The sequence below is a fragment of the Canis lupus genome, chromosome 6 (genome assembly GCF_048164855.1).
Source record: "Canis lupus baileyi chromosome 6, mCanLup2.hap1, whole genome shotgun sequence".
NCBI classification, from domain to species: domain Eukaryota; kingdom Metazoa; phylum Chordata; class Mammalia; order Carnivora; family Canidae; genus Canis; species Canis lupus.
The window spans coordinates 26340533-26364787 of NC_132843.1; the positions used below are offsets into that span (position 1 = coordinate 26340533).

Sequence of the window (24255 nt, forward strand, 5' to 3'; positions counted from 1 at the left end):
AAATTAGAAAAACACTTCTGTGTCCTTGCTTGTTCTGATGTCAGATAAGCCAAATAAATTCGCTGTCACTCAAGGGAGAATTCCTGCTGTCTTTCTAATTCAATGAAGTCTTAAAAGCCTTAATGGTTTTCAACTACCTTCTCCAATGGAGGAGAAGGGATACCAAAATGTAATGGTAAGGGCTTTTTCCACCTGTCCCTAAAGCTTATCAAGTGCTGGGTTTGCTGGTAGTTGATAATTGTGGCAGGCGACTAAAACAAGCCCAGAACTTCCAACTCTACCCATAATTATATCCCTGATATTTATGATATTCTTAAGTTTCTGGCATACTGCTCTTAACTCTGAAAAAGACCCTGTGTGTGAGGGAGGGAGAGAGTGCAGTTAAAGGCTATATTATCTATACTTTCATGTCTTGATGAATTACTGTCACTTAGTTATTAGACCCCTGATCGCATATAAATAGATTAAAATTTGTTCTGCTTATGTTTTTCTCAAGTAAGAAACCATATATCTGATGCCATTTCTACGTTTCATATATGAGGTCTCATTTTTATTGGTTTGCCTGCTTAACACCCTTTAATAGAGTCCCACTGCACTTGGTTTACAACCTAAACCCTTGGCCATGGCCTATAAGCCTGTGTACGATCCAGCCCTTGCCTAGTCCTATCTCAGCCCCAGTCTCATTGGCTTCTCTCACTCGATCTTAGTACTTAGCAGCACCCACTTTAATCATTCCTAAAAACATTTTCTATAACTGCCTCAAGACCATGATACTAGTTCTTCTCTATGCCAGGAACATTCTTCCCACTTTACCCTTGCTCTCTCTGGCCACACACACATGCACTGGCTCCCTTTACATGTATGTAAAGGTACTTCTCTGGCTTCCAAACTCAGATTAAAGGCATCTCCTCAAGTAGGTCTCCCAGACTAGTTTCTGTCATGACATACTATTTATTTCATTCTTACCATAACTGCAATCATTGGTTGATCAGTTGTCTGGTTGATTCGTTTTTTAGCTGCCTTCTTTGTGGAGCTGGAAGCCTCTCTTAACCGGTTAGTTACCATATCTCTGGCACCTAACATGGTGTCTGGCACACAGTAGGTGCACAATAAATATCTGTTGATGGAACATTGATAGTGCTATAGGTAGAAAATTCCCTCTCACCCTGAACAAAATTGTTAGGAGTTCTCAGAAAATCTTTTTACTAGTAAAATAAGTATTTTTACTATTTAAAAAATCACCTATCATAAATTAGCCATTAGATTGAACATTTAGTGTAAGAGCATAAAGTATATGAAAAAGTAAAGTATTAAGCTTGACATACAGAGTGGTAGTAAACCTGGATAAAGACAAGCAGCAGCAATTCACGGACATGAAGAAAGCAATTGATGAAGGGCAAAAAAAAACTAACAGTGATATTGGGAAACATTTTTTTTTTAATTTTAATGTTCTCTGATCTCTTCCACTTTGTATTAGTTTGCTAGGGCTGCTAAAACAAAATACCACAGACCATGTGTCTTAGACAACAGAAATTTATTTTCTCGCCAATCCAGAGGTTAGAAGTCCAAGACCAAGGTGCCAGCAGAGCTCATTTCTCCTGAGGTCTCTCTCCTTGGCCCACAGATGGCCACCTTCTTGCCTTGTTCTCACAGGGCCTTTTCTTTGTGCATGAACATCCCTAGTTCTCTTCTGCTTCTTATAAGGATACCAGTCATGTTGGCTTAGTGCCCTATACTTATCACCTTACCACCTTACCTTAATTACCTCTTCAAAAACTCTCTTTTCAGGGACTCCTGGATGGTTTAGTGGTTAAGTATCTGCCTTGGGCTCAGGGCGTGATCCCAGAGTTCCAGGATCTAGTCCCACATCAGGCTCCCTGCAGGGAGCTTGCTTCTCCCTCTGCCTATGTCTCTGTCTCTATCTCTGTGTCTCCCATGAATAAATAAAATCTTAAAAAAAAAAAACCTCTATCCAAATATGGTCACATTCTGAGGTCCTGGGGCTTAGGGCTTCAACACATGAGTTTTGGAAAATACACAATTCAACACATGACCCATTTCAACACTAAACCCACCAAACTCTATGCTCACCATATTTGTAATGTGTACGCTAAAATTTGACCCTTTTCAGCAAAGATTGATTTGGAAAATGTAAATATAATGCAACCAGTTGAAAGAAAAAAGAAGTGATTACCTACACTCGCTGAAAGTGTCTCTTTTATATGCGTTTTCATTTCCTTATTAACACTACTCATTTTCTTTTGTAAAATGTTTAGGGGTCTCCATTATAAAACTAGACTTCTGAGAAAAGTACTTCCTTAGAACTCTGGAAATATGAATCTGAAAAATGTCACATCACCAGTGCACATATCTACATTGGCTGCATTGTATCCACATAGGTTTACTCTGCATACTCAGATCAGAAATTGACTTTAAGATGAGTTCATTTCTCTGTGATAGATTCTAATACATTTTAAGTTTCCCTGAAAATTGAGAGTCACTACCAATCTGATGAGGTTTTTGGCACAAATTAGCTAGTGTGGTACTGGGCATGTGGGTATTTGTTCCTCGCTTAATTTTGGATAGGATTAAAGGCATATAATAAGTAGATTTTAAAATCTCATTATAAAACCTGTCCATTATAATATGGTAGAAAACAATGATAGCTCGTAGATGTTCATCGGTATTGTTAAGTGAATGAACTTTAGAGTATGTTTTCTTTAAATATGCTTAAATGAAGAACTTAGTGTGGGCCCTGGTCTCATATGCTGCTTAATAAATTGTATGAAAAGGACGTTTGATTAAAAAATGAATGGCAGTATGCAGCTTTGGAGAAAGAAGAGAAGGCTGTCGCTATTCGCTAACTCCTCCCTTTGTTTAGGAAATTGGAGACGTAAAGTCCATCTAGTACTTCTGTAAAATCCTTTATTGATTCAATTAAATGGTCTTTCTTCTTTTTGGTATACCCTTGAATACTACCCCATAACCAATCATATGTTCTTGAGCAAAATGCTAATTTATAGATAAGGAGATAATAGTACAAAAATGGCTATACCAAGACAGTGTTACCTGCTTTTTTGAGGTAAAAGTATGGGTGCCTGGGTAGCACAGTTGGTTAAGTGTCTGCTTCTGCTCAGGTCATAATCTCTATGTGGTATAATCTCTATGTGGTGAGATCACGCTCTGTGTCAGGTGCTACACCCAGCACAGTGTCTGCTTTAGATTCTTTTCTATTCTATTTCCCCACCCCCAGCTCATGCACACTCTCTCTCTCAATCTCTCTCTAAAATAAATAAATAGAGGCACCTGGGTGGCTCAGTTAGTTAAGCGTCTGCCTTCAGCTCAGGTCATGATCCTAGGGTCCTAGGATCAAGCCCTGCATCAGGCTCCCTGCTCAGTGGGGAGCCTGCTTCTCCCTCTCCCTCTGCCTGCCCCTCCCACTGCTTGTTCTCTCTCTCCCTCTCTCTCTCTTTCTCTCTCTCTGTCAAACAAATAAATAAAATCTTTTAATAAATCAATTAATTAAAATAAATCTTTAGAAAAAAGAGGTAAAAGTAAAAAGAATACTCCCATGGAGTCTCACCATGTGCCCTGCCACTGCTCTAAATACTACATAATAATCCTCCCAACACACCAGGAGGTATGTTATCACTGTGCGTATCCCTGTATTATAGATAAGAGAACTGAAGCACCCAGAGGTTAAGTGATTTGCCCAAAGTCACACAGCTAGTAACTAAGAGGGCTGAGGTTTTAATTCAGAAATGATCCAGTCCCAGTTTGCACCCACTCTTAGATAACATTACTACCCATATTCATCCCTAAGAATAAGCATTTCTTCTGAAGGAGAGCTTACCTTTTTCAGATACCATCTGCTTTCCTAATCTTTAAAACAACAACTACAATAAAACGTGAACCAAAGAGAATTTGCCATGATTGCAGGTGGGGAAGATCTGATGTTGATATATATGGAAGAGTAAAATGACATTTCTGTGAACTTTAGTGCCTGGAGAAAACACATAAAAAATCCACATGCTACGGTTGAGTGCATCTTGATTTTCACTCTGCCAAATGTGAATTGATTCTGTTGGATTTTAGACAGCATGGCTAGTTTTAAAGTGCTGTGCTTTATCTGTACCCTTCTGATTTTCTCAGTGTTGAGGATGCATGCAGAGCCAAGAAGGGTATAGAAGACGTGGGCCAGAGTCCATGACACAGCAAGCCAAAGAGAGCTAACCTATATTTGTTCTTTTGTCCCACTAATGCTTAGGCATTTCCTGCTGTGTTCCAAGCACTGTGCTAAACACTCATGATCTAATGGTGAAAAGTTTAAACCCTTCTTTCCTCAAAAAAGCTACAGCATAGTAAAGGAGAAAGACAAGTGAAAAGGCAAGGGTAGCAGGGACCATAAGGGCAGACAACAAAGCCATGGACTATATGAGGAACAACAAACCCAAATTTAGAGCTCGGAGGTGAGGGTCAGCGATAAAAGTGGGAAATGGCAGCTAAGCCAACAGCTGAGTGAAGAGGAATCGGCCAAGTGGCAGTGGGTGGAGGGGACAGCGAGATTGTTTTGTTCAGAGCAGACAGAAAATGTGGAACTTCTCCTTGACTAAGGCTAGGGCTGCTGGAGTCCCAGAGGTGAAGGGTGACACTAGATTATGCAGGACTTTAGAAGTCTTATGTAGGAGTTTGAAAAATGAGAACCCACTGGAGGATTTGATGCATAGGAAAGTTACAGCCAAATTCATTTTTAAAAGATCACTGACTACAGGATACAAAATGAACTGGAAGGAAGAATAAGTCTAAAAGGAGAGGAACCTGTTGAGAAGGCTTTACATGAATTCTGGATAAGATGACAGTGGCCTGGAGCACATGAGTGACCGTTGGAGTAGAAGAAAACAAAAGAATTTGTGAGTTTGAAGAAAGTAGAACACGTGGCCTTGGTGTTAGAACATAGCAAGTTGGTAAAGTCTTGATAAAGGAGTTTGAAGGCATTCCTATAGAGATGCCTTATTATGAAAAGTTTTATTATTATTATCCAGGAAGATTGCCATTTCATATTTCCTCTCTTTCTCTTTTAAACCAGTCATTCAAGAGCCAACAGTTGAAGCTTTTTTTTTTTTTTAATTTTATTTATTTGTTCATGAGAGACATACACACACAGAGAGAGGCAGAGACATAGGCAGAGGGAGAAGCAGGCTCCCTGCGGAGAGCCTGATATAAGACTCAATCCAGGATCCTGGGATCATACCCTGAGCTGAAGGCAGACACTCTACCACTGAGCCACCCAGGTGTCTCTGAAGCTTTGATAGTTAGTTCATTCCCCTCTGCATTCTTCAGTCCCATAAAATCATGTCCTGGGCCTCAGAATCACTTTGCTCCCTTCTACCCCGACTCTTCTGTTCACTAACTCCTGAAGGCCTGAGCAGGCTCTATTCCTAGAGCATTTTGCTCTCAACCAACTGCAAAAGGCAGGAAATCACCTAATAGAGTAACTCTGCACTTCATTGCAACTCACAATATCTTCTCAGGTAGTAATCCTCCTCTTTGTTGTTTGCTTTTTAATCAAAGGGTAATGCAGGAGACTTAATGACCTTAAAAATAAATCTATACTGATAAAAATTCCTTTCACCCAGTCATACAAATGGAAAAATATCAAGAGAAAACATGGATGAGTTTCTGCTCTCCTTTTCCACATTATTTGCTTGACTGTCCCACCTGGGAAGTCAGAGCCGTTTTGCAGAGAAACCAGAGAAATGTGAACACACCCTAGGTTCCCAGAAATCTGGGAACAATCACAATTTAGCAAGCCCTACCTCAGCTGAGGCCACTTGAGTTTCCTAGAATGCCAATTTGAACTCACTAGCAACACACACACACAGGCTATGCATTTAAGGTAGGAAGCTGAGAGCTTTCAAAATAATAGATTTCCCCACTCTGAAATGCAGTCTACACAGCAGCCACTTTTTAATTCATCATGGTCTTGTAGCAAGATTACTGATTATAAAGTTTTGAAATGAATAGCCAGAGATGAAGAAAGTGTTGGAATTGGTATTTCTTTAATGATTTAGGGATTATTGGCCATTCATTTTCAACTATTTGTAATTGAAGTCTTGAAATAATGGAATTTATCAGAGGAATGCCTCATTCACCCTTGTATAATTTGAACATACTGAAATGGCACATGTGGACTCATAAATCGTTTGTGTGCACAAAGGGGTAATATATCACTCCACCCCTCATTCACTCAGGGCTGGGGGAGGAAAGGCATGGAAGTATGAGTTATAGCTTACCAGACAGGATCCCATAACTTCACGTCTTACATCTCCAAGAGGCTTTTTTTTATGTAACCTTTATATTATTTATACTTGCTGGTCATTCATGATAAAAGACACTTTTATCATGAGATTTTTTATCAAGCTTTTTATTATTTATTTATCAAAACACTCACAAATGTTTTTGACAAAGTCACTTTCTTGCAAATTGATCTTTGCCCTTGGCTTAGAGCAATGGGCCCTGTTGTCTACATAAACTGTGCTGAATTAGGCATATTATTTCTAATACCAGCCAGAAATGATAAGCATATTAAAATTAAATTATTTTTTGTGAGTAGTGTTATGTTTAAAGTGAAGAGACAGCCCGGTGGCTCAGCAGTTTAGTGCCGCCTTCAGCCCAGGGTGTGGTCCTGGAGACCCAGGATCGAGTCCCATGTCAGGCTCCCTGCATGGAGCCTGCTTCTCCCTCTCCCTGTCTCTCTGTCTTTCTGTCTCTCTGTCTCTCTCTTTGTGCCTCTCATGAATAAATAAATAAAATCTTTAATTAAAAAAATAATAAATAAAGTGAAGAGAGTATAACTTTTTTCTTATTAAAGCTGTAACAAGTAATGTAATTCAGTTATTATTTTAACCATTACAGAGTGCAGACATTGTGTCTTAGAGACAAACATCTGCTTTAAAGCATCAATTCTCTAGAACTAACTCCTTTTGCTATTACAGTTATTTTCTTACTCCAAGTCTTTTCTATGCTGATTGAGATCTCAATCTATGAGGATTATACCACATGGATTTGAGCCTGGAAACCTAGACTTTCTTATAAACATTGAGGAATGTTTATAAAATATCATACATGCTACATGGATATAAGTTCAATACTCATTATTTCTTTTATATGGTTTGCATTTAGGATTTATTTCATGTGTTTAGGTTTTCCATTTTATTTTCAGGATCTTCTAAACCCTTGCCAACTCATGGTTGTCCTTTGACCAGCAGTATCAACATATCTGAGAAGCTTCCTTAGGAATGCAGATTCTTAGGTTTTGCCTCCCACAACCTACCCCATCACCCCCCAACTACAGATGAAAACTACATTTTTATAAGATCCCTAAGTGATAAGTATATACAGTAAAGTTTGAGAAGCCCTACTCTACATGGTTGTTGGATGGGAGATGACATTCTGAAGGAGACATGGATCATTAGTGAATCTGAACAGGTTACTTAAGAGGCAAAATAACAATAATTAACTGACTTTTGAGCACTTAATGTATTCTAGGCATTATACTAACTTGATGTGTTTTACATGCATTATCTCACATGGGCAAAAAGGGAAGAGAAGACTTTTTCTGAGGATGGAGAAGTGACTTAGTAAATATAAATATTCAGGAATATTCTAGGTAGTTATTTCAGCCCAGAGAAAAGAGCTAAATCTATAGTGGAAGTATTCAGAATAAAAACGAGTAGAGATTCCATATGTGAGGAGTGTAGACTGGAGCAGAGATGATGGAGACAGGAATGTTTTCTGAATGACAAGAAAAAAATGGTTGAATAATGGATTCAGCCAGCCAGGGAAGAGCTATTTGGAAGTGACATAGCTAATACTCTGGAAGCACATAATGATTTGCACTCATCTTCTCACTTTAGAACAAAGGTTAAAAGACTATGTTGCATATTTACCTTATATGTAAATACACATAGAAATAATAAGTGTATATTACTCTATATGGATTTAAGTTTTTGCAATGGATAACTCTTACAAACTTAATATTGGCATAGAAGTGTATTACTTTCAGTGTATAATCATAAGTATTGATTTTTTTGTCTTTAAGAAACAGCTTAAGAATAACAGGTAGGAAATATAAATGGAGGAGAATATATTCAGGGATGAGGGAAAGTAGTTTCTAATCTTAATTCTGACCCAATAATAGATAAACCAAACTATAATCGATTAGTCTGTTAACAGGACTGATGTTACTGGTATGTTTCTCATACAATTGTTTTAATTGCATGCAAAACTTAGTCTTGAATGAAGATCCTCCTGAAATATGGGAGAGTTGATAATGCTTCTATTTGCTTTAGTTTTTTAGGGACTCAGATCATTCTTATTCTAGTAATAACAATTTCTGTAATTATACAAGACAGTAAACAATTTCCATTAATGTCATTAGAAGCCACTGCAATAATTCCATTTTTCTAGAAATAAATATAAAATAGAAAGTTACCTGAGTAGTAATATTATAGATAACAATTTGTATTAGTTATCTATTGCCATATGACAAATTACCCAAAGGCTTAGCAGCTTAAAGGAACAAATATTTACTATCCCACAGTGGGTCAGGAATCCAGCTAGGTACCTGTGTCTCAAGGATTTTCACAAGGTTGTCATTGCCATCAAGCTGTTGGCTGGGGCTGCTATCTTATCTAAAGGCTCTACCTGTGAGTTTTCATTCACAAGGTTATTATTGGCTAGCTTCAGTTCCTTATCACATGGGCCTTTCCACAGGCTGCCTTATGACATGGCAGTTAGCTTCCCATAGAGCAAGGAATCCAATGAACTCAAGATAGAGAAACCACTCAAGATGGAAACCACAGTGTTTTTTATAGCCTAATCTTGGAAGTGACATTCCATTACTTCTGCTCTATTCTATTCATTAAAAGCATGCCAGTCAGGAGGTGAGGGGGTGAGGGACAGAGTAACTGGATGTTGGACATTAAGGAGGGCATGTGATGGTAATGAGCGCTGGGTATTATATAAGACTCCTGAAAAAAAAAAAAAAGACTCCTGAATCACTGACCTCTACCTCTGAAACCAATAGTACATTATATGTATTATACTTAAATTTAAATAATTTCTTAAAAAAGAAACTAATGAAAAAAAAAAAAACTAATGAAATTAAAATAAAAAAAAAAAAAGGCAAGCCAATGAGGCCAGTTCATACTAAAGGAAGAGGATTATACACAAATGTGAATACCAGGAGGTGCTGATCACTGAAGGCTGACCACAATTGTTGTGTTGGTGTTGGTGTTGGTGTTGTTAAGCAAGCTCCATGCCCAGCGTGGGGCTCTAACTCACAACCCTGAGATCAAGACCTGAGCTGAGATCAAGAGTTGGACACTTAGCCAACTGAGCCACCCAGGTGCTTCATAATTGGGGATTTTTTGCATCTTGCTTCAATATTTTCTAATACATAAATAAAAATGTTATGGGCAATAAAATTAAAGAAAAAGTATTCTTTCATCAGACATATTGATGAGAAAAGTCACTCTTCTTTGGAGTTTTCTTAGCAAGACATTGAATCAACTGAAGACAGTATTTATTAATGAAACTTCCCGGCCACATATTAGATCATGTCATGAATCCAAGTCTGAGATCATTAACCTAACAGAGTTTTGTATAACTTTCAAATTTTTGCACCGAAAAATTGAAATAGCAAACCCCCTTGGCAGTGATATGAACACATCAATCTTCTGCACTGCCTAACAGTCTCCTTCTTGCTCTGTGCTCCATAGTATGCTTGAGAGTTCAAACCGGCTTGATGAAGAACACAGGCTGATCGCCAGGTACGCGGCAAGACTGGCAGCAGAGTCCACTTCGTCTGTAAGTAGTTTGAGTGAGAGGCTGTCATTCATGTTCACTGTTACCCTCAGGGTCGATGCTACAACAGCAGGGCCGAGGAGGTGTTGCTGGATGGCCTGCAGGACCTAGATACGAGCCTTCCATTCGTCACTTTCCAGCTATGGTTCTGGTGGGACAGAAATCATAGTTTCAGATATTCTGTTCCAACACTATTGCACCAGCCCAACACCTGATTTTTCTGGGTAATTCCTGATAAGTTAATAGAAAGGGCAACGCAATGACCCAAATCCATTACTGACTCAGATAAGTTTCTGCTTTTATCAATGTATAATAGATAAGAGAAACAAAAAAGTATGTAATGAAATCAGAGGGAGGGGCATCTGGGCAGCTCAGTGGTTGAGCATCTGCCTTGGCTCAGGGCGTGATCCCGAGGTTCTGGGATCGAGTCCAGCATGGGGCTCCCCATGGGGAGCCTGCTTCTCCCTCTGCCTATGTCTCTACCTCAGTCTCTCTCATGAATAAATAAATAAAATCTTTAAAAAAAAAAAAAAAGAAAGAAAAAGAAATCAGAGGGAAAACCTGGATCATAGGTCAAAGCTACAGGAGGCCATTTAAGACATAAAACCTAGGCCCTCAAATCTCTTCATTAACAACACAGATCATTTCTTTGTTAAAAGAAATGTTAATTAAAAAAATCATAGAAAAGCTTTAGAAAAACCAGACATTGACCAAGCTTACCCTTTCCTCCAGTCATGTATCTGAACATCAAACAGCAGGCTGAGGTTTTTCCCTATCTTCGTGGGCTTACTTAATCAGTGCCAATTTTAAAAGCTTGACTTTCTTTTTTTCTTTTTTTAAGATTTTATTTATTTATTCATGAGAGAGAGAGAGGCAGAGACACAGGCAGAGGGAGAAGCAGGCTCTTCACAGGGAGCCTGATGCAGGACTCAATCCCAGGACCCCAGGATCATGCCCTGAGCCAAAGGCAGACAGACATTAAACCACTGAGTGCCCCAGGTGCCCCAAAGCTTAGCTTTCTTTAGTGAAAGATTGTGATTTTTTAAAAGTTGTTTAAAAACCAATTGAGGAATTTCTATAATGTACTGTAGAGCAAAGAAAGAAAGGGGCAGGGAACTATGCATAATCTGATCCTATTTTTATAAGACAATGACAGATTAAACCTTCATTAAACAAAAAATAAATAAATAAAAATTAAAAATTAAAAAATAAATTTAAAAATTTAAAAAATTTAAAAACCTTCATTAAACACACATGCATACACACACATATATAAATACAGTGATTACATGTATATACATATGTAAATATACATATATATAAAAGTTGACTCTTTTATGGAAATCTGAAAAACAGTCCATCTCTGTTATAAAAAAATTCTTATAATTATAAGAAATGTTGATATTGTATAAAAGAACTCACTTAATAAAATAATAGTACTTTTGGGATCCCTGGGTGGCGCAGCGGTTTGGTGCCTGCCTTTGGCCCAGGGCGCGATCCTGGAGACCCGGAATTGAATCCCACATCCGGCTCCCGGAGCCTGGAGCCTGCTTCTCCCTCTGCCTGTGTCTCTGCCTCTCTCTCTCTCTCTCTCTCTGTGTGACTTATCATGAATAAATAAACAAAATCTTTAAAAAAATAAAAATAAAATAAAATAAAATAATAGTACTTTGATTTTACAACAAAAATACACATATAAATATACATATGTATATACATATGTAATCATATACCCATACTTTTATGTGTGTGTGTGTGTGTGTATATTTATATATATATATACACACACACACATATATATAGCAAAAGCTATGACTGCATATATACCAGTTCTTAAAGCTGGCTGCCATGATCAGGAGTGATGAGTGGTATGGCATGAATGTGGGGGAAGGATGTATATATCCATCAATGTAAAATTAAATGCTAAAAGTGTGTTGATCAGGGCAGCCCAGGTGGCTCAGCGGTTTAGCGCCACCTTCACCCAGTGATCCTGGAGACCTGGGATGGAGTCCCACGTCGGGCTCCCTGCATGGAGCCTGCTTCTCCCTCTGCCTGTGTCTCTGCCTCTCTCCCTCTCTCTCTCTCATGAATAAATAATAAAATTAAAAAATAAAATAAAAGTGTGTTGACCAAAAAAAGGAAAGAAAATCGTATTAACTATGATTTTAAAACTATGAAATTTTTAGTTGTGCATTAGAGTGACTGAACAGTAATTTTAGAGAGTTGTCTCAACGGGGAAGTACTTTTTACACCCACCTGTATACTGAGAGAACTGTAGCAATGGAGACAGCACAAGCATGAAATAGATCCCAAAGACTTCAAGTCAGAAAGCTACAAAATGAGGGCACCTGGGTGACTCAGTTGATTGGGCATCAGACATTTGATTTCAGCTCAGGTCATGATCTTATGGTTACAGAATCAAGCCCTGAGTCAGGCTCCCTGCTCAGCTTCTCCCTCTGCCTGTGTCTCTGCCTCTCTCTCTCTGTCTCTCATGAATAAATAAATAAAATCTTAAAAAAGAAAAAAAGAAAGTCAAGCTTTTAAAATTGGCACTGATTAAGTAAGTCTGTCTGAGAATCTCTCTCCCTCTGCCCCTCCACCCACTTGTTCTCTCTCTCTTTCACTCTCTCTCAAAAACATCTTTAAAAAAAAGAAGAAGAAAGCATGCCTGTGGGGGGCTCCCTCAGTTAAGCACCCAACTTTTAGTTTCAGCTCAGGTCCTAATCTCAGAGTCATGAGATGGAGCCTGATACACTCAGTGGGGACTCTGCTTGGGATTCTTCTTCTCCTTCTGCCCCTCCCCACCCCTGCACCTGTGCGCACTCTCTCTCTCTCTCTCAAATAAATAAATAAATAATTTTTTAAAAAATTAAATTAAAAAAAAGAAAGCTACAAAACTTTTTTCTGTGCTTTGTCTATTTGCCTGCCAAAGAATTCTATTCTGCTTTTCACTGCAGAGGTGTCCTCCAGATTCAGAAAGGTTGGTCCTTAAGAGATGAATGGCAATTTCATGTATTTACTTTTCTTTTTTGATAGAAATAGTTTTTTCTTTCATGTCCTCATATCTCATGATTCCCCGTCTTCTTAAGCACATTCCCAATGTTTAATAGCATAAACCACATGTTTTACAGCAGCCGACTCAGCAGAGAAGTGCTCCTGACATCTCTTTCACCATTGATGCAAATAAGCAACAGAGGCAGCTGATTGCAGAGCTAGAAAACAAGAACAGGTAAGGCTTTTTAGACATGCTGGCATTTTTTATCAGAGTATGTGTTCACTGAAAGCTTGTAATTTTGCTTTAAAATATCCAGGTTTTTCAGCTCTGTGTATATTTAAAGGATGGTATCTTTAGTCAGTGATGTTGCTTCTAAAAAAGCAGGCTTCTTTACATTTTAGATCTTTGAAAGCTTCATGTGACAGTATATATACAGTTCTGAGCTCTCGGTACAGTCAATGCTCTCTCTCTAGACAGCCTCATTTCCCTTGTACTCACATGCTTGCTTTTGTTCAGGAGCTGGCGCATACAGGAGGGCCCTCCTGAGTGCCATCCAGAGACAAATGGAAGGCTCTTTAGGGAAGGTCCTTGTAAGGACCCCTGGCTAAAAGAGGCATTTGGATTGACACCATTGACCCCCAGTTGTTCAAGCCAAACACCTCCATGCCCAGTCCATTGGCAGGCTTTTCTTTATTCAGCACAGACTGATTCACAACTGACCATCACAGTATATCCCAAACTGTCCACTCCGTTTCTGCCATTACCACCAACCCAACCTGTCACTCTCACTGTATAAAACACAAGTCATTATCAGGTTATTTTTTGTTCAAAACCCATCAGAGGGTCTGACTAAAACCATCACACTTTAACTAAAACCCACCTTTCTTACCATGGCCTGCAAGGTGTGACCTGGCCTTATTCCTGCCTACCTTTCCAGCCTCAGCAAACCCAGCTTATGACGTACCTGCTTCTTTCTTTCTTTACAGCCTCTGTACTCTGCTCTGTCAGCCTAGAGAGCTCTTCCTTACAGTCTCTGCATGGATGAGTCCTTCTCATCATTCAGGTCTCAGCTCATAAAACCAACCATCTACTCTTGCCCACAACCTCCTACATCAAGAACCTCTCTATCACAACTCCCTGTGTGTGTGGGGGGGGGGGAGGAGAGAGAGAGAGAGATTAGATTATGATGCCATTGTTTGATAGTGATATCACCATCAAAAAATTGCATCTATGTATTTCCTTTCTTTGTATTGTTTGTCTCCTCTGACTGAAGTGTAAATTCTTTGAGTACAGAGGTCATGCCAAATGGTCCCTGGGTTCCAGAACCATTAGGTTAGGATGTTGTATAAGCTCAGTAAATATATACTGAGTGAGAAAATAATAAATAGTGGAGTTAGATCTCAAACTCAATACTGAGTAAGTCCACCATGGGAGCAACTTGTATGTTCTATATTTCTTAGAAGATCACCAAAATATCTTACCACTGGATCCTATTTTTAGACACTGATGTCACTTCTGAGATCTACCTGAAAGACGACAAGGTTGTAATCTTTGTTTCCTGCCTATAGAGTTTGACCTGAGAATTTGGGGATAAATGGTGAAAGTATTTTTTAAAGTTCCATGGACAAAAATTAAAAGGAAGGTTCAAACTTGGTTGGCACATTTTCACATTCTTAGAAGGAAAGAAAGACTAAAGTGAAACTCCCAAGCCCACAAATATCTTATCTTGGTTGTGGTGTTCACATGCTCTCTTATCTCTCCAAGCACCTTATTTTCCTCTCCAATCCTCTGCTTCCACTCAGGATGAGGAGAAATCAAGATTCCCCTTAAGGAAATACCCCAGGGATATCTGCCTCCATGGAGGATTCCAGAATCAGCGAGAAGCACCATGAATGTCCTAATGGCCCCAGCTGTCCTGTGCTTACCCCTCTTACTGCTTGTTTCCAAGACGTTTCTGGATATTGTACCCTCTGAATGCATGTGTTAGGACCAGAGGAAGAATTAAAAAATAGGAGTGAGAACAGAGGGCAGAAAGAGAAGTTCATCCTGTCCCTTAGTCCTTTCATGGTGCATAGAGTTCCCCACCCCATGCCTGAAGAGCATCTAGTCCATCCTGAACACATTTCTCTAAACCAGAGGCCTCATGCCCTCCAAAGATCCCAGAATCATGTCCTGGAAGCTTATCCAGGTCACATTCCTGCATCATGGGAATTCACCCCAGGGATCCCATGATCTCTAAGGTGACAACTCACTAATCAGATCTCTGAGCTTCAGAGGAGGACAGAGTTCCTCATTTCACTTTATGATTACCCTAGGTGATTTGTGGACATTCTAGCAATCATCTTAGTAGATAATGCTTCCTCATAGCACATTTGGAGGAGCCAGTTGGGATTGGTATTAGGAGTAGCAGGACTCTTTATATTACATCGCATAAGTCACAGCCTGCATAGGCTAGACCTGTCAGAGCAAGTACCAAAGACAGAGGGAGTCAGATACATATGAGCATTGAACCTGAGTTCAAATCACTTCTACTGTTACTGAGCTCAGGTGAGTCATTTAACTGGCCTGTGCTTTGATTTCCTTATTCGTGAAATGGATAATAGCAGTACTCACATATAAAATAATTTGTATGAGGATTAAATAAAATAAGATGAGAGAAGAGAGTATAGTTTCCTGGGTAGAGACTAAGTACTCAATGCTCTTTACATATCTTACCATTATTTTCCTTATCAGAGCTGCTTCTCTCTTTTCCCTCCTTAGGCTAAATGCTACATCATGGTTCTGTCATTGGAAATCAACAAGGAGAGTTAGCGGGATTCATAAAATATCAGGATGTTAGCCCTGGAGGAGATGTTTGAAATCCAAGCTTACTGATTTTTCAGGCTGAGCTCTGTGGGATGCAGGGGCTCTGTTGAGGTGCCTGAAGATGTGGGGAGGGAGGGCTTAGGGCTCAGGTCTCACCCCCTTTCTTTCACCAGAGCAGCTTCCTTTTAACTATCTGATATATTGAATTTCCATAGAATATTTCTCTTAAAGAAAGTCTTCCACCATGGAACATCAAGGGGGACAGAAAAAGGTGGAAAACCATTGAATTATAGTTCAGTCTTCTCACTAGACCCACAAGAGGTAGTGACTGATAATTAGCTTCTCAACTCTGGTGTGTCTATGAAGCAGGCAGTTGTAAATCAGCCTTTCAGATGGAAAGCCATCCCCTTGCTCACCAAGTTCACCTTCCATTCCTTGGTGCTTTATTCTTATTTTTGTCTGTCTCTTGTGCATTTTGCTGGATGGGAGACTGACCCCTCCCCCAAGAATATGTGACTTGTCACCTTGCTTAATGGCTTCTAACTCATTTAGGGATAATTTGCCTTGCGTAGGTCACCTACCCTCTATGGCCGGCCTAACATTCACCTCAGTGCAGGGCAGCCCAGGCTCCAACATCAATAATAGACTGACACGTCTCACCCCTGACAGGGGTCACACCAAGTGCACTCTTATGTCATACAGTCAATTACAGTGAATTCTTTTAAAAGCACTTTCCTTCAAAGGCTATCCTCACTGAGATCCATTGTTAAGGCTGAAAATGTTAAGGAAAAGAAATTTTCCCTAAACATGGGCTTCTCAGATAAATTCAGTGAAAGGAATCTCATTTCTGGTGAGAGAATGGGGTTATTTAGTTTTGTGAAATGACCACCATTTATCCTTATCTTCCCTCCAAGCACCTCTTCCTTGGTAGCTGCAAGGCATTCCTGGCATCAGACCATGATCATAAATAATCGGAAGATACATTCTTGCTCCTAAGTAGCACGCTTTTACTGCAGCATTATATTACTTACTGGAGAGATTATGAGGTCCTGGCAAGAACACTCAGCCTGATGGCTCCAACAACATATGCAGAGTTTGACTGGATCTCAGAGCTGAGATCTCAGAGCTGACATCAGCCACCCCCGGCCCAGCAGCGCCCATCTAGCCACAGCCAATACCCCGTGAGCACCGGTGGTTAGTGAGCCCTTCTTCTGCTCCAAAACATGGGACCACCCTGCCCAGATGTGAGTATCCTAGATATCCTGGAAGCTGACTGACCCTGGTTTCTTATCCTCTTCCTCTCTCCCAAGAGAAATCTTACAGGAGATCCAGAGGCTGCGGCTAGAACATGAACAAGCTTCTCAGCCCACTCCAGAGAAGGCTCAGCAAAACCCCACTCTGCTGGCAGAGCTCCGGCTCCTCAGGTAAGAGAGGGAGCCCAAGGCCTCTGGGGGATGCAAGTGCCTGGGATCTTCAAACAGTCCAACAGCATCTAACCAGAAAACAATGCTAAGCTGCCATAGCTACTGACTTATGTTTGCTTTTGCTATTCTTTTTTATTTTAATAGCACATACCTAATTGCTGGTATTTGGGGATCTCAAGGAGATGCCGTTTCTATTTCCTTCTCTCATTTGACACAAAGAAGAGAAATGCGCTCTTTTTTTTAAATTTTTATTTATTTATGATAGTCACAGAGAGACAGAGAGAGAGAGAGAGGCAGAGACATAGGCAGAGGGAGAAGCAGACTCCATGCACCGGGAGCCCGATGTGGGATTCGATCCCGGGTCTCCAGGATCGTGCCCTGGGCCAAAGGCAGGCGCCAAACCACTGCGCCACCCAGGGATCCCGAGAAATGTGCTCTTTAGAAACAAAATCTCTCATTGGAAAAAATGTGAACTCAACTCTTTCTTATTATTTGCACCATCAACAACGAGTTTATGATACAAGTGATCAACAAAACAAACATACGTATACAGCTAAATAAACATCATAGTTTTATTTAACCTATAAAAAGGAGTCTGACTTTCTCTAAATCGTAGTCTCTAATAGCTTTACATGCAGGTCTTTAAAAAATAGACTTCATCCCTTCTTGCTCTGCAAATGAATTAAAACATCTGGTGTCATCTAGACTGGCACTGTAAAATATTTGAGTTTGAAAGGACCCTAGAAGGTCATCTGGTTCTACCCCTGAATTTCAGTGTACTTCTCAGATTCAGAAAGGTAGAGAGTAGCCAGAGGACCACAGCGCCTCCCACTGTGCTCATGTGCAAATGGATGGGTGCCATGGGCTTCCCATCAGGCTGCCTCAGCACAGTGCCTTGAATATGGCACATACGCAAACCTATTTGTGTAGGAAACATAAGCATAAATTCAAAGACATTGCCTCATTGAAATGTCATATTTCACAAGACACCTTCAGTTAGCAAATATGATTTTCTTTCCATCTTCTGATTTGGGTACCAAGTACATTCCAGGTATACCTAACTCTGAGGCACGCTTTTTATAGTAAGTACAGATGCTTCTTCTCAGAAACCCTTGTCAGAATTAGAGTGCTGTTTACTTCTTCCATATAAAATACTAAATTAAGCAAGTTTTGTATGGCTCTGTGTGGATTTTACCATGGATGTTTCTGAGGATTCCATCCCAACCCTGCTCTTCAGACATGCTAATATCTGGACACCACAGCACAGCACACACACCCTGCAGGCCCTGCTTGCTCTCAGCTAGGCTCCGTTCTCACTCTCCCCAGGCCTATGTATCTGGCCAGATGGAAGACCCACCAAAGTGGGTGGGTTATGGAACCTGTAACTTGTGGGAGCTGCTTGATGTGAAAAGATCACATCATACTTTGAAATAACAAAATAGTTTAGCAGAAGAAATAGAAATCCTTCCTTTTCAAACAATATAATCTCTGGTCCTACCTTCAGGGAGATATATTGAAATCCTTGCACATCCTACTACACCATCGCCCAGAAGGGATGAAAATGGAAAGAAGGAAAATTGATATTTCATATCATCATCCTCAAAGGCATGTAAAAGTAAATGCCTGCTTGAGAGAATCTTGCCTAATAGGATTATGTGGGCCCTCCAGGCTCACAAGTTGCAAGGCTAACGTACACAGAAATATAACTGAATAAACCAACTTGGAAATAGAGCCATCATTCATCTACACATCAAGGTACCTTGTCTCCACCTGAAATGTTTTTTATACCTCTTCCATTGATTGTCCCATTCTCTGTTGGAGGCATGATGACTAGAAATTTCTTATAAATATTTTCATCAGATCCCCTCAGCATTTGCTTTCTAAAGTATTTGGTTCCGTTTGGATAATACAACATCTTGATGTTCCTTGATCACTGATGACAGTTTTCCAACTGATATTTCTTCCCTCTTGATATTGCTATCTTGGGATAGACTGATAATTCTAACTACCCTCCTGGCCCTGACTTGTGGGCACTTCCATAGTCCCAGCGAAGCCCAAACCTATGCTAAGGAGTATGGCTCTGTGAGAAACTTCAAAACTTATTTTGGGTGCTCACTGTCAAACAGTGGCCCATACCTGAGGCTAGAGGCCTGAGGCCTGAGACACCTAAATCCCAACATACTTGCTTGCTTGACTCCATATTCAACACATTTCTTCCACCTGCATATTCCTGTAGATACTTATAAACCAGTTATTTGGTGCGAAGCACTGATACAGTTTAGGGATTTTATAGATACCCTGACATCCCAGATTAAGAAACCTCCTTTGAGTATTCTAACTTTTATTCTTCAGTCATTTTAGACACCAGAACAATGACCTCTTGCACAATTACTTCGGCTTTGGTTCACATCAGGGGGTGGCCATGTGAATCAGCCACGGGAACCCTTTGATAGAGATCTCCATCCATTGCAGCCTGCCTGGGTCTCTTATTGCAGAACCAACAGGAGAAGTTTATTTCAGTGGGGAATAGGCAAGGGGACAAAAGAGCAGAGCTCTGCTTTTCATGAATTCATAGTTTATTTATATCTTAAGAACACTATGACCTTTCTAAATAATCACTTTTCCATTTTCACATTAGCCACAAGAAAGCTGAGAGCCAAGTTTGCAACCCAGATCTGGCAGCTCAATGAGATTAGATGATGGGCATTTCTATGAACTAATCTGACACTTCCTATGCACTAAGCTCTATATACACTGTCCCAGGTAATTAGTGTAACAAAGCCGGGAGATGGACACTATTATTATACTCTTTTATAGATATGGAAACTGAGATTCACAGAAGCTAAAAAATTTGCCCAAGATTCCACACAATGAGTAGCACATTTGGATTCCATCTCCTTTTCTTAGGTCTTAATGATCTCCTGCTGGACTGGTATTACTCAATTGATTCCTGGCCTCTGGTCCATCTCTGCTGCTATCAGATTTAGGTTTCCTCATTTTATTCACTATTCATTTAATTCACTCAGCAGATATTTATAAAATGCAGTATTCCCAGAATTGAGTTGAAAAGATACTGTCCTGGTCTCATAAAATGTGTGGTCCAGTAGGAAAATGACGTAAATAACCACACAAATAAGAACATAATTATAAACTAAGGTAAGTGCTGTAAGGAATCTTCCTTTTAAATAGAGGCATAATTATCAAATCTGCCCTTCACTGCAGTCAGAAAAGGCTACTGTGAAGAAGGATTGTTTGAGTTAAAGTATAAAAGATGAATCTAGAGGGAATGGGGATTAAAGGGAGCAGAGGGGCTAGACCAGCTGATAAAGGGCCTCCTGGAAGAGGGAGACCAGCTGTACGAAGACCAAATGGCAGAAGTGAACCAGCACTTTTTTAGGAACTGAAAGTTCTATATGCCTAGAATGCAGTGAATGAAGGGGTGAGTGGTAAGAGATGAAACAGAAGATGTAGGTAGGAGTAGACCATGATGCTCAAGACCATCTTGAAGATATTGCTGTTAATCCTATAACAGGAAGCCACTGAAGGATGATAGTTATAACACAGTGGGTTAGATTGTAAAGTCAGACTCCCATAAACTACTCCAGTATTAAGCTTTCCTAATAACATCAAGAATACAAGCAATCAGGAAGCACAGATGAAGCAGAGAAATGTCTGGAACATTCCATATGGTCCCTGAGGTCTTTCCTTTCTACAGTTGTGTAGAGTTTTTGAGGGAAATTTTGCAAGTTCATCTAGCAAGCCTTCCTTAAATTTCCAACACCATTTGGAACTGGACGTCTTCTCTGGTATTACCATAGACAGCAATTTGTTCATATTTTTATTGTGTGCTCGCCGTCATTGTTTTGAACTGATTTGTTTCTCCTCCTCTTACACCCAAGGACAAAAACCTACTCATTATTTTATTTACAGTGTCTTAAAACAAAAGTGCTAAATGGATGTTTGTGGGATGAATGGATAAGCTGTAAGACTATATAGGGATAGCTACAGAACTCTGTTTGCAAAGCAAATACCATCCTGTAGAATGAAGAAAACATTTAGTGAAGCAACTAACTTCACACTACAAATCTCAAGGGGAGAAAAAATATAATTTCCTTATCTATACCTTGCCAAAAAAAATAAACATCTCATTTTACATCCCCCCCAAAAATTGCATTCTTTTCAATGTATATAAAATTATTCTTGGAGAAAACTTGCTAATATAAGATGACTTTTTTTGTTCTATTAATTAAAGATGAAAATGTAATCTCCGGTGCAAGTCTGTGGTTTAATAGACCAGTTTAATTTTTAAATTATTTTTGGGAAACAACATAAAGTTGAGTACTTTTTGTTTTACCCTAAAGTGATGTATTTTTAAAACTACCATCTTCACCTCTTATAGCAGTGTTATGAATGACAGCATATTTTTTAACTTTTTACTTTGAAACAATGTTAAGCCTACGAAAGTTGTAAGAATATTACAATGAATGTCCTACACTTCACCTAGAATTGCATCTTGCTGCACCCATTTCTATCTCCTTCTATATGTTAACATATAACCATTACATACACATTTTTGATGAGTTATTTGAGAGTAAGTTGCAGATATCATAACCCTTTACCCCTAAGTACTGCTGTGTATGCTTCCTACATAAAAATGTATTCTCATATACATGTCATGTATAACCATGACACCATCATCAAATTCAGGCAAGTTAATATTGATGTTTCTTATTATCTAATAGACAATCTATATTAAAATTTTTGTTAAAATTTTATATTAAAATCTATATTAAATATTTAATCTATATTAAAATTTTACCTGTTGTCCCAACATTGTCCTAAGAGAAATTGGGGGGGGGGGTTAAGATTTTAAAAGAGACACAGCATAAACGGGAGAGGCAAAGGGGACAGAGAGAGAGAGAATCTCAGACAGACCCCATGCTGAGCTCAGAGGCCCACAGGGGGCTGGGTTCCAGGACCTTGAGATCATGACCCAAGTTGAAACCAAGAGTCAGACACTTAATCGACTGTGCCACCCAGGCACCCCAAGAGAAAGTAGGTTTTAACACACATGCAAAATTACAAATAATCAGGCATATTCTCAGAATAAAAGGCATTCCTTTAGAGCTATATTACATTAAGCTCCATAAAAATAAAATCACTACTTAGTCTTTGTTTTCCTGTTCCTACCTGGAACCATGGAAGCTACACCACAAATTTGTTAATCAGCCCCACATCTGGTAGCCACTTATAGAGAAGATTAAATGAATACTTACAGAGAAGATGAAATAAAGACATTATTAAGTGAATTTTTTTAAAAATTGAATTTAATCAAATGCATGAAAGGGTAGATGTTGTGTTTTGAAAGATTACTACTAAGAAAAAAGTATGAACAACTTTTTTTAATGTTGATTAATTCCAAATTAAGACCAGTTTAACTTTCTCTCATAGTTTTTAGATGCCTTTCTTAATATTTCTTACCTACACTATTAGAATTTTACTTCAGCCCTCTTCACAAAGTGCTCCTATGACCAGAAACCCAAAAATTACAGAACAGTATCTAGAAGAGAACTAGAAATACATCACTGGAAATACAGAGCAGTATCTATCCTTCTACCAAGTCCTATCGTGCGTATATTTGGAACACGATGTGCAGACAAGGTCAGAGATAAAACAGCTAGTGGGTTTGTCATTGAAGGACATTTTTGAATGGAGCAAGTCTTTCAAAATTAGGATGTTGCAGCCCTAGAAGAAAAAGACTAAAATAAGATACCATTAAAGTCTATAAAATCATGATGTTCTTTGTCCTTCGGGATTCAGGACAGAGACGATTGTACAGAAAATCAAAGGACGAAATAAATGCTCTGGGAGCAACCCTTAGGTGGCAATTAAGGCCAAAAATACAAATATATTCAAAAAGGGTTGAGATGTATTTATAAATTTTAAATTCATAAATCATTAGAGAAAGCCCGTATCAAAGCAAATTAGAAATGTTTCCTTAATATCTGTAAGTAACCTGTCCTCCCACAAAGTATCCTTCAATTAGATGAGTCATTGACCTACGTCATTGTGCCATTTTTATATTGTCGGTTTTTCATTTGAGTCTATGCTATAGCTCCACTTAATATTGTGCCAATACCATTGAGACTAGGCATATCCATTCATATGTTAACCTACGGCTAAAGCATCTACACATTTTTAAAATATAAGGTACAATATCTCAAACTCAGAAGCCTTTGGGGCAAGGGAAAAAAATTGTGTATGTATTATTCACTAGTTATGATAAAATAATAGATTTGAAATTGACTTGAAAAGTATACAGAGACATCAGAAATGTGAACCATTAATTTTTTCCCCATACGATTTCATTTCTTTCCTCTCTTTTAAAGGTATTTTTGGTACATCTTCGTGTCAATATAAATGATAGAGTAGAGATTGTCCTTTGTAGTTTCCATTCCTGCTGACAATTTAATAGAAGTTCTGCAAAACAAACAAAATTAAACAAACACAAATCTTATAGGTTATTTCCAGTAAGAACAACTGTGTAGGAACTCCTTTATTCTCACTTCACTTTATATATAAAGTCAAACCCAAATCAGAAAACTTAAATTGACTATAAAAACTCTGTACTATGAATATTTCACCTCTGAAAGTCACCACATTGCATACTAAGAATGGAAGAAATGAAAAATAAACTTTTAAAATCCAATTTCCAATTACTAAGGTAATCACTGTTTCCTCTGAGATTTACAAAAGGGTCCTTGGGTTTGGAGGATCTATGGGATTGACGTTTTTCAATGACAGTTTGGTTTTTGTTTGTTGTGTCAGGGAGCCCAATGGCAAGGGGAAGCAATATGCAATAGGATTTTAATTCTATTTTAGTATGACTTCTAACAAACAAATGTACACCCCATGTTCATTCGACAATGTTTCCCTGCCTGGAAACCACATCAGAGATCCAGAGATGCCCTTTTTTTGGTGGCCCACTAGTGCCACAAGACTGGGAAATGCAATCAGCTCAGTAGGTTGAACATTGTTCTGATGACAACTGCTTCTTTCTTAGACAGCGCAAGGATGAGCTGGAACAGAGAATGTCTGCTCTCCAGGAGAGCCGGAGAGAGCTAATGGTCCAGTTAGAAGGTCTCATGAAGCTACTAAAGGTAA

At 39.1% G+C, this 24255-nt stretch overlaps 1 protein-coding gene across 33 annotated transcripts in view; it reads left to right on the forward strand.

The window, feature by feature from the left end:
* DTNA (dystrobrevin alpha) overlaps nt 1-24255 on the forward strand; it is a 365257-nt gene that overhangs the window by 300921 nt on the left and 40081 nt on the right. For all 33 annotated transcript variants that reach the window (XM_072829207.1, XM_072829222.1, XM_072829235.1 and 30 more), the window contains 4 exons: nt 9783-9870; nt 12999-13096; nt 16978-17091; nt 24155-24251. In XM_072829207.1, the coding sequence (XP_072685308.1) occupies nt 9783-9870; nt 12999-13096; nt 16978-17091; nt 24155-24251 (397 nt within the window). The remainder of the gene's footprint in view (nt 1-9782; nt 9871-12998; nt 13097-16977; nt 17092-24154; nt 24252-24255) is intronic.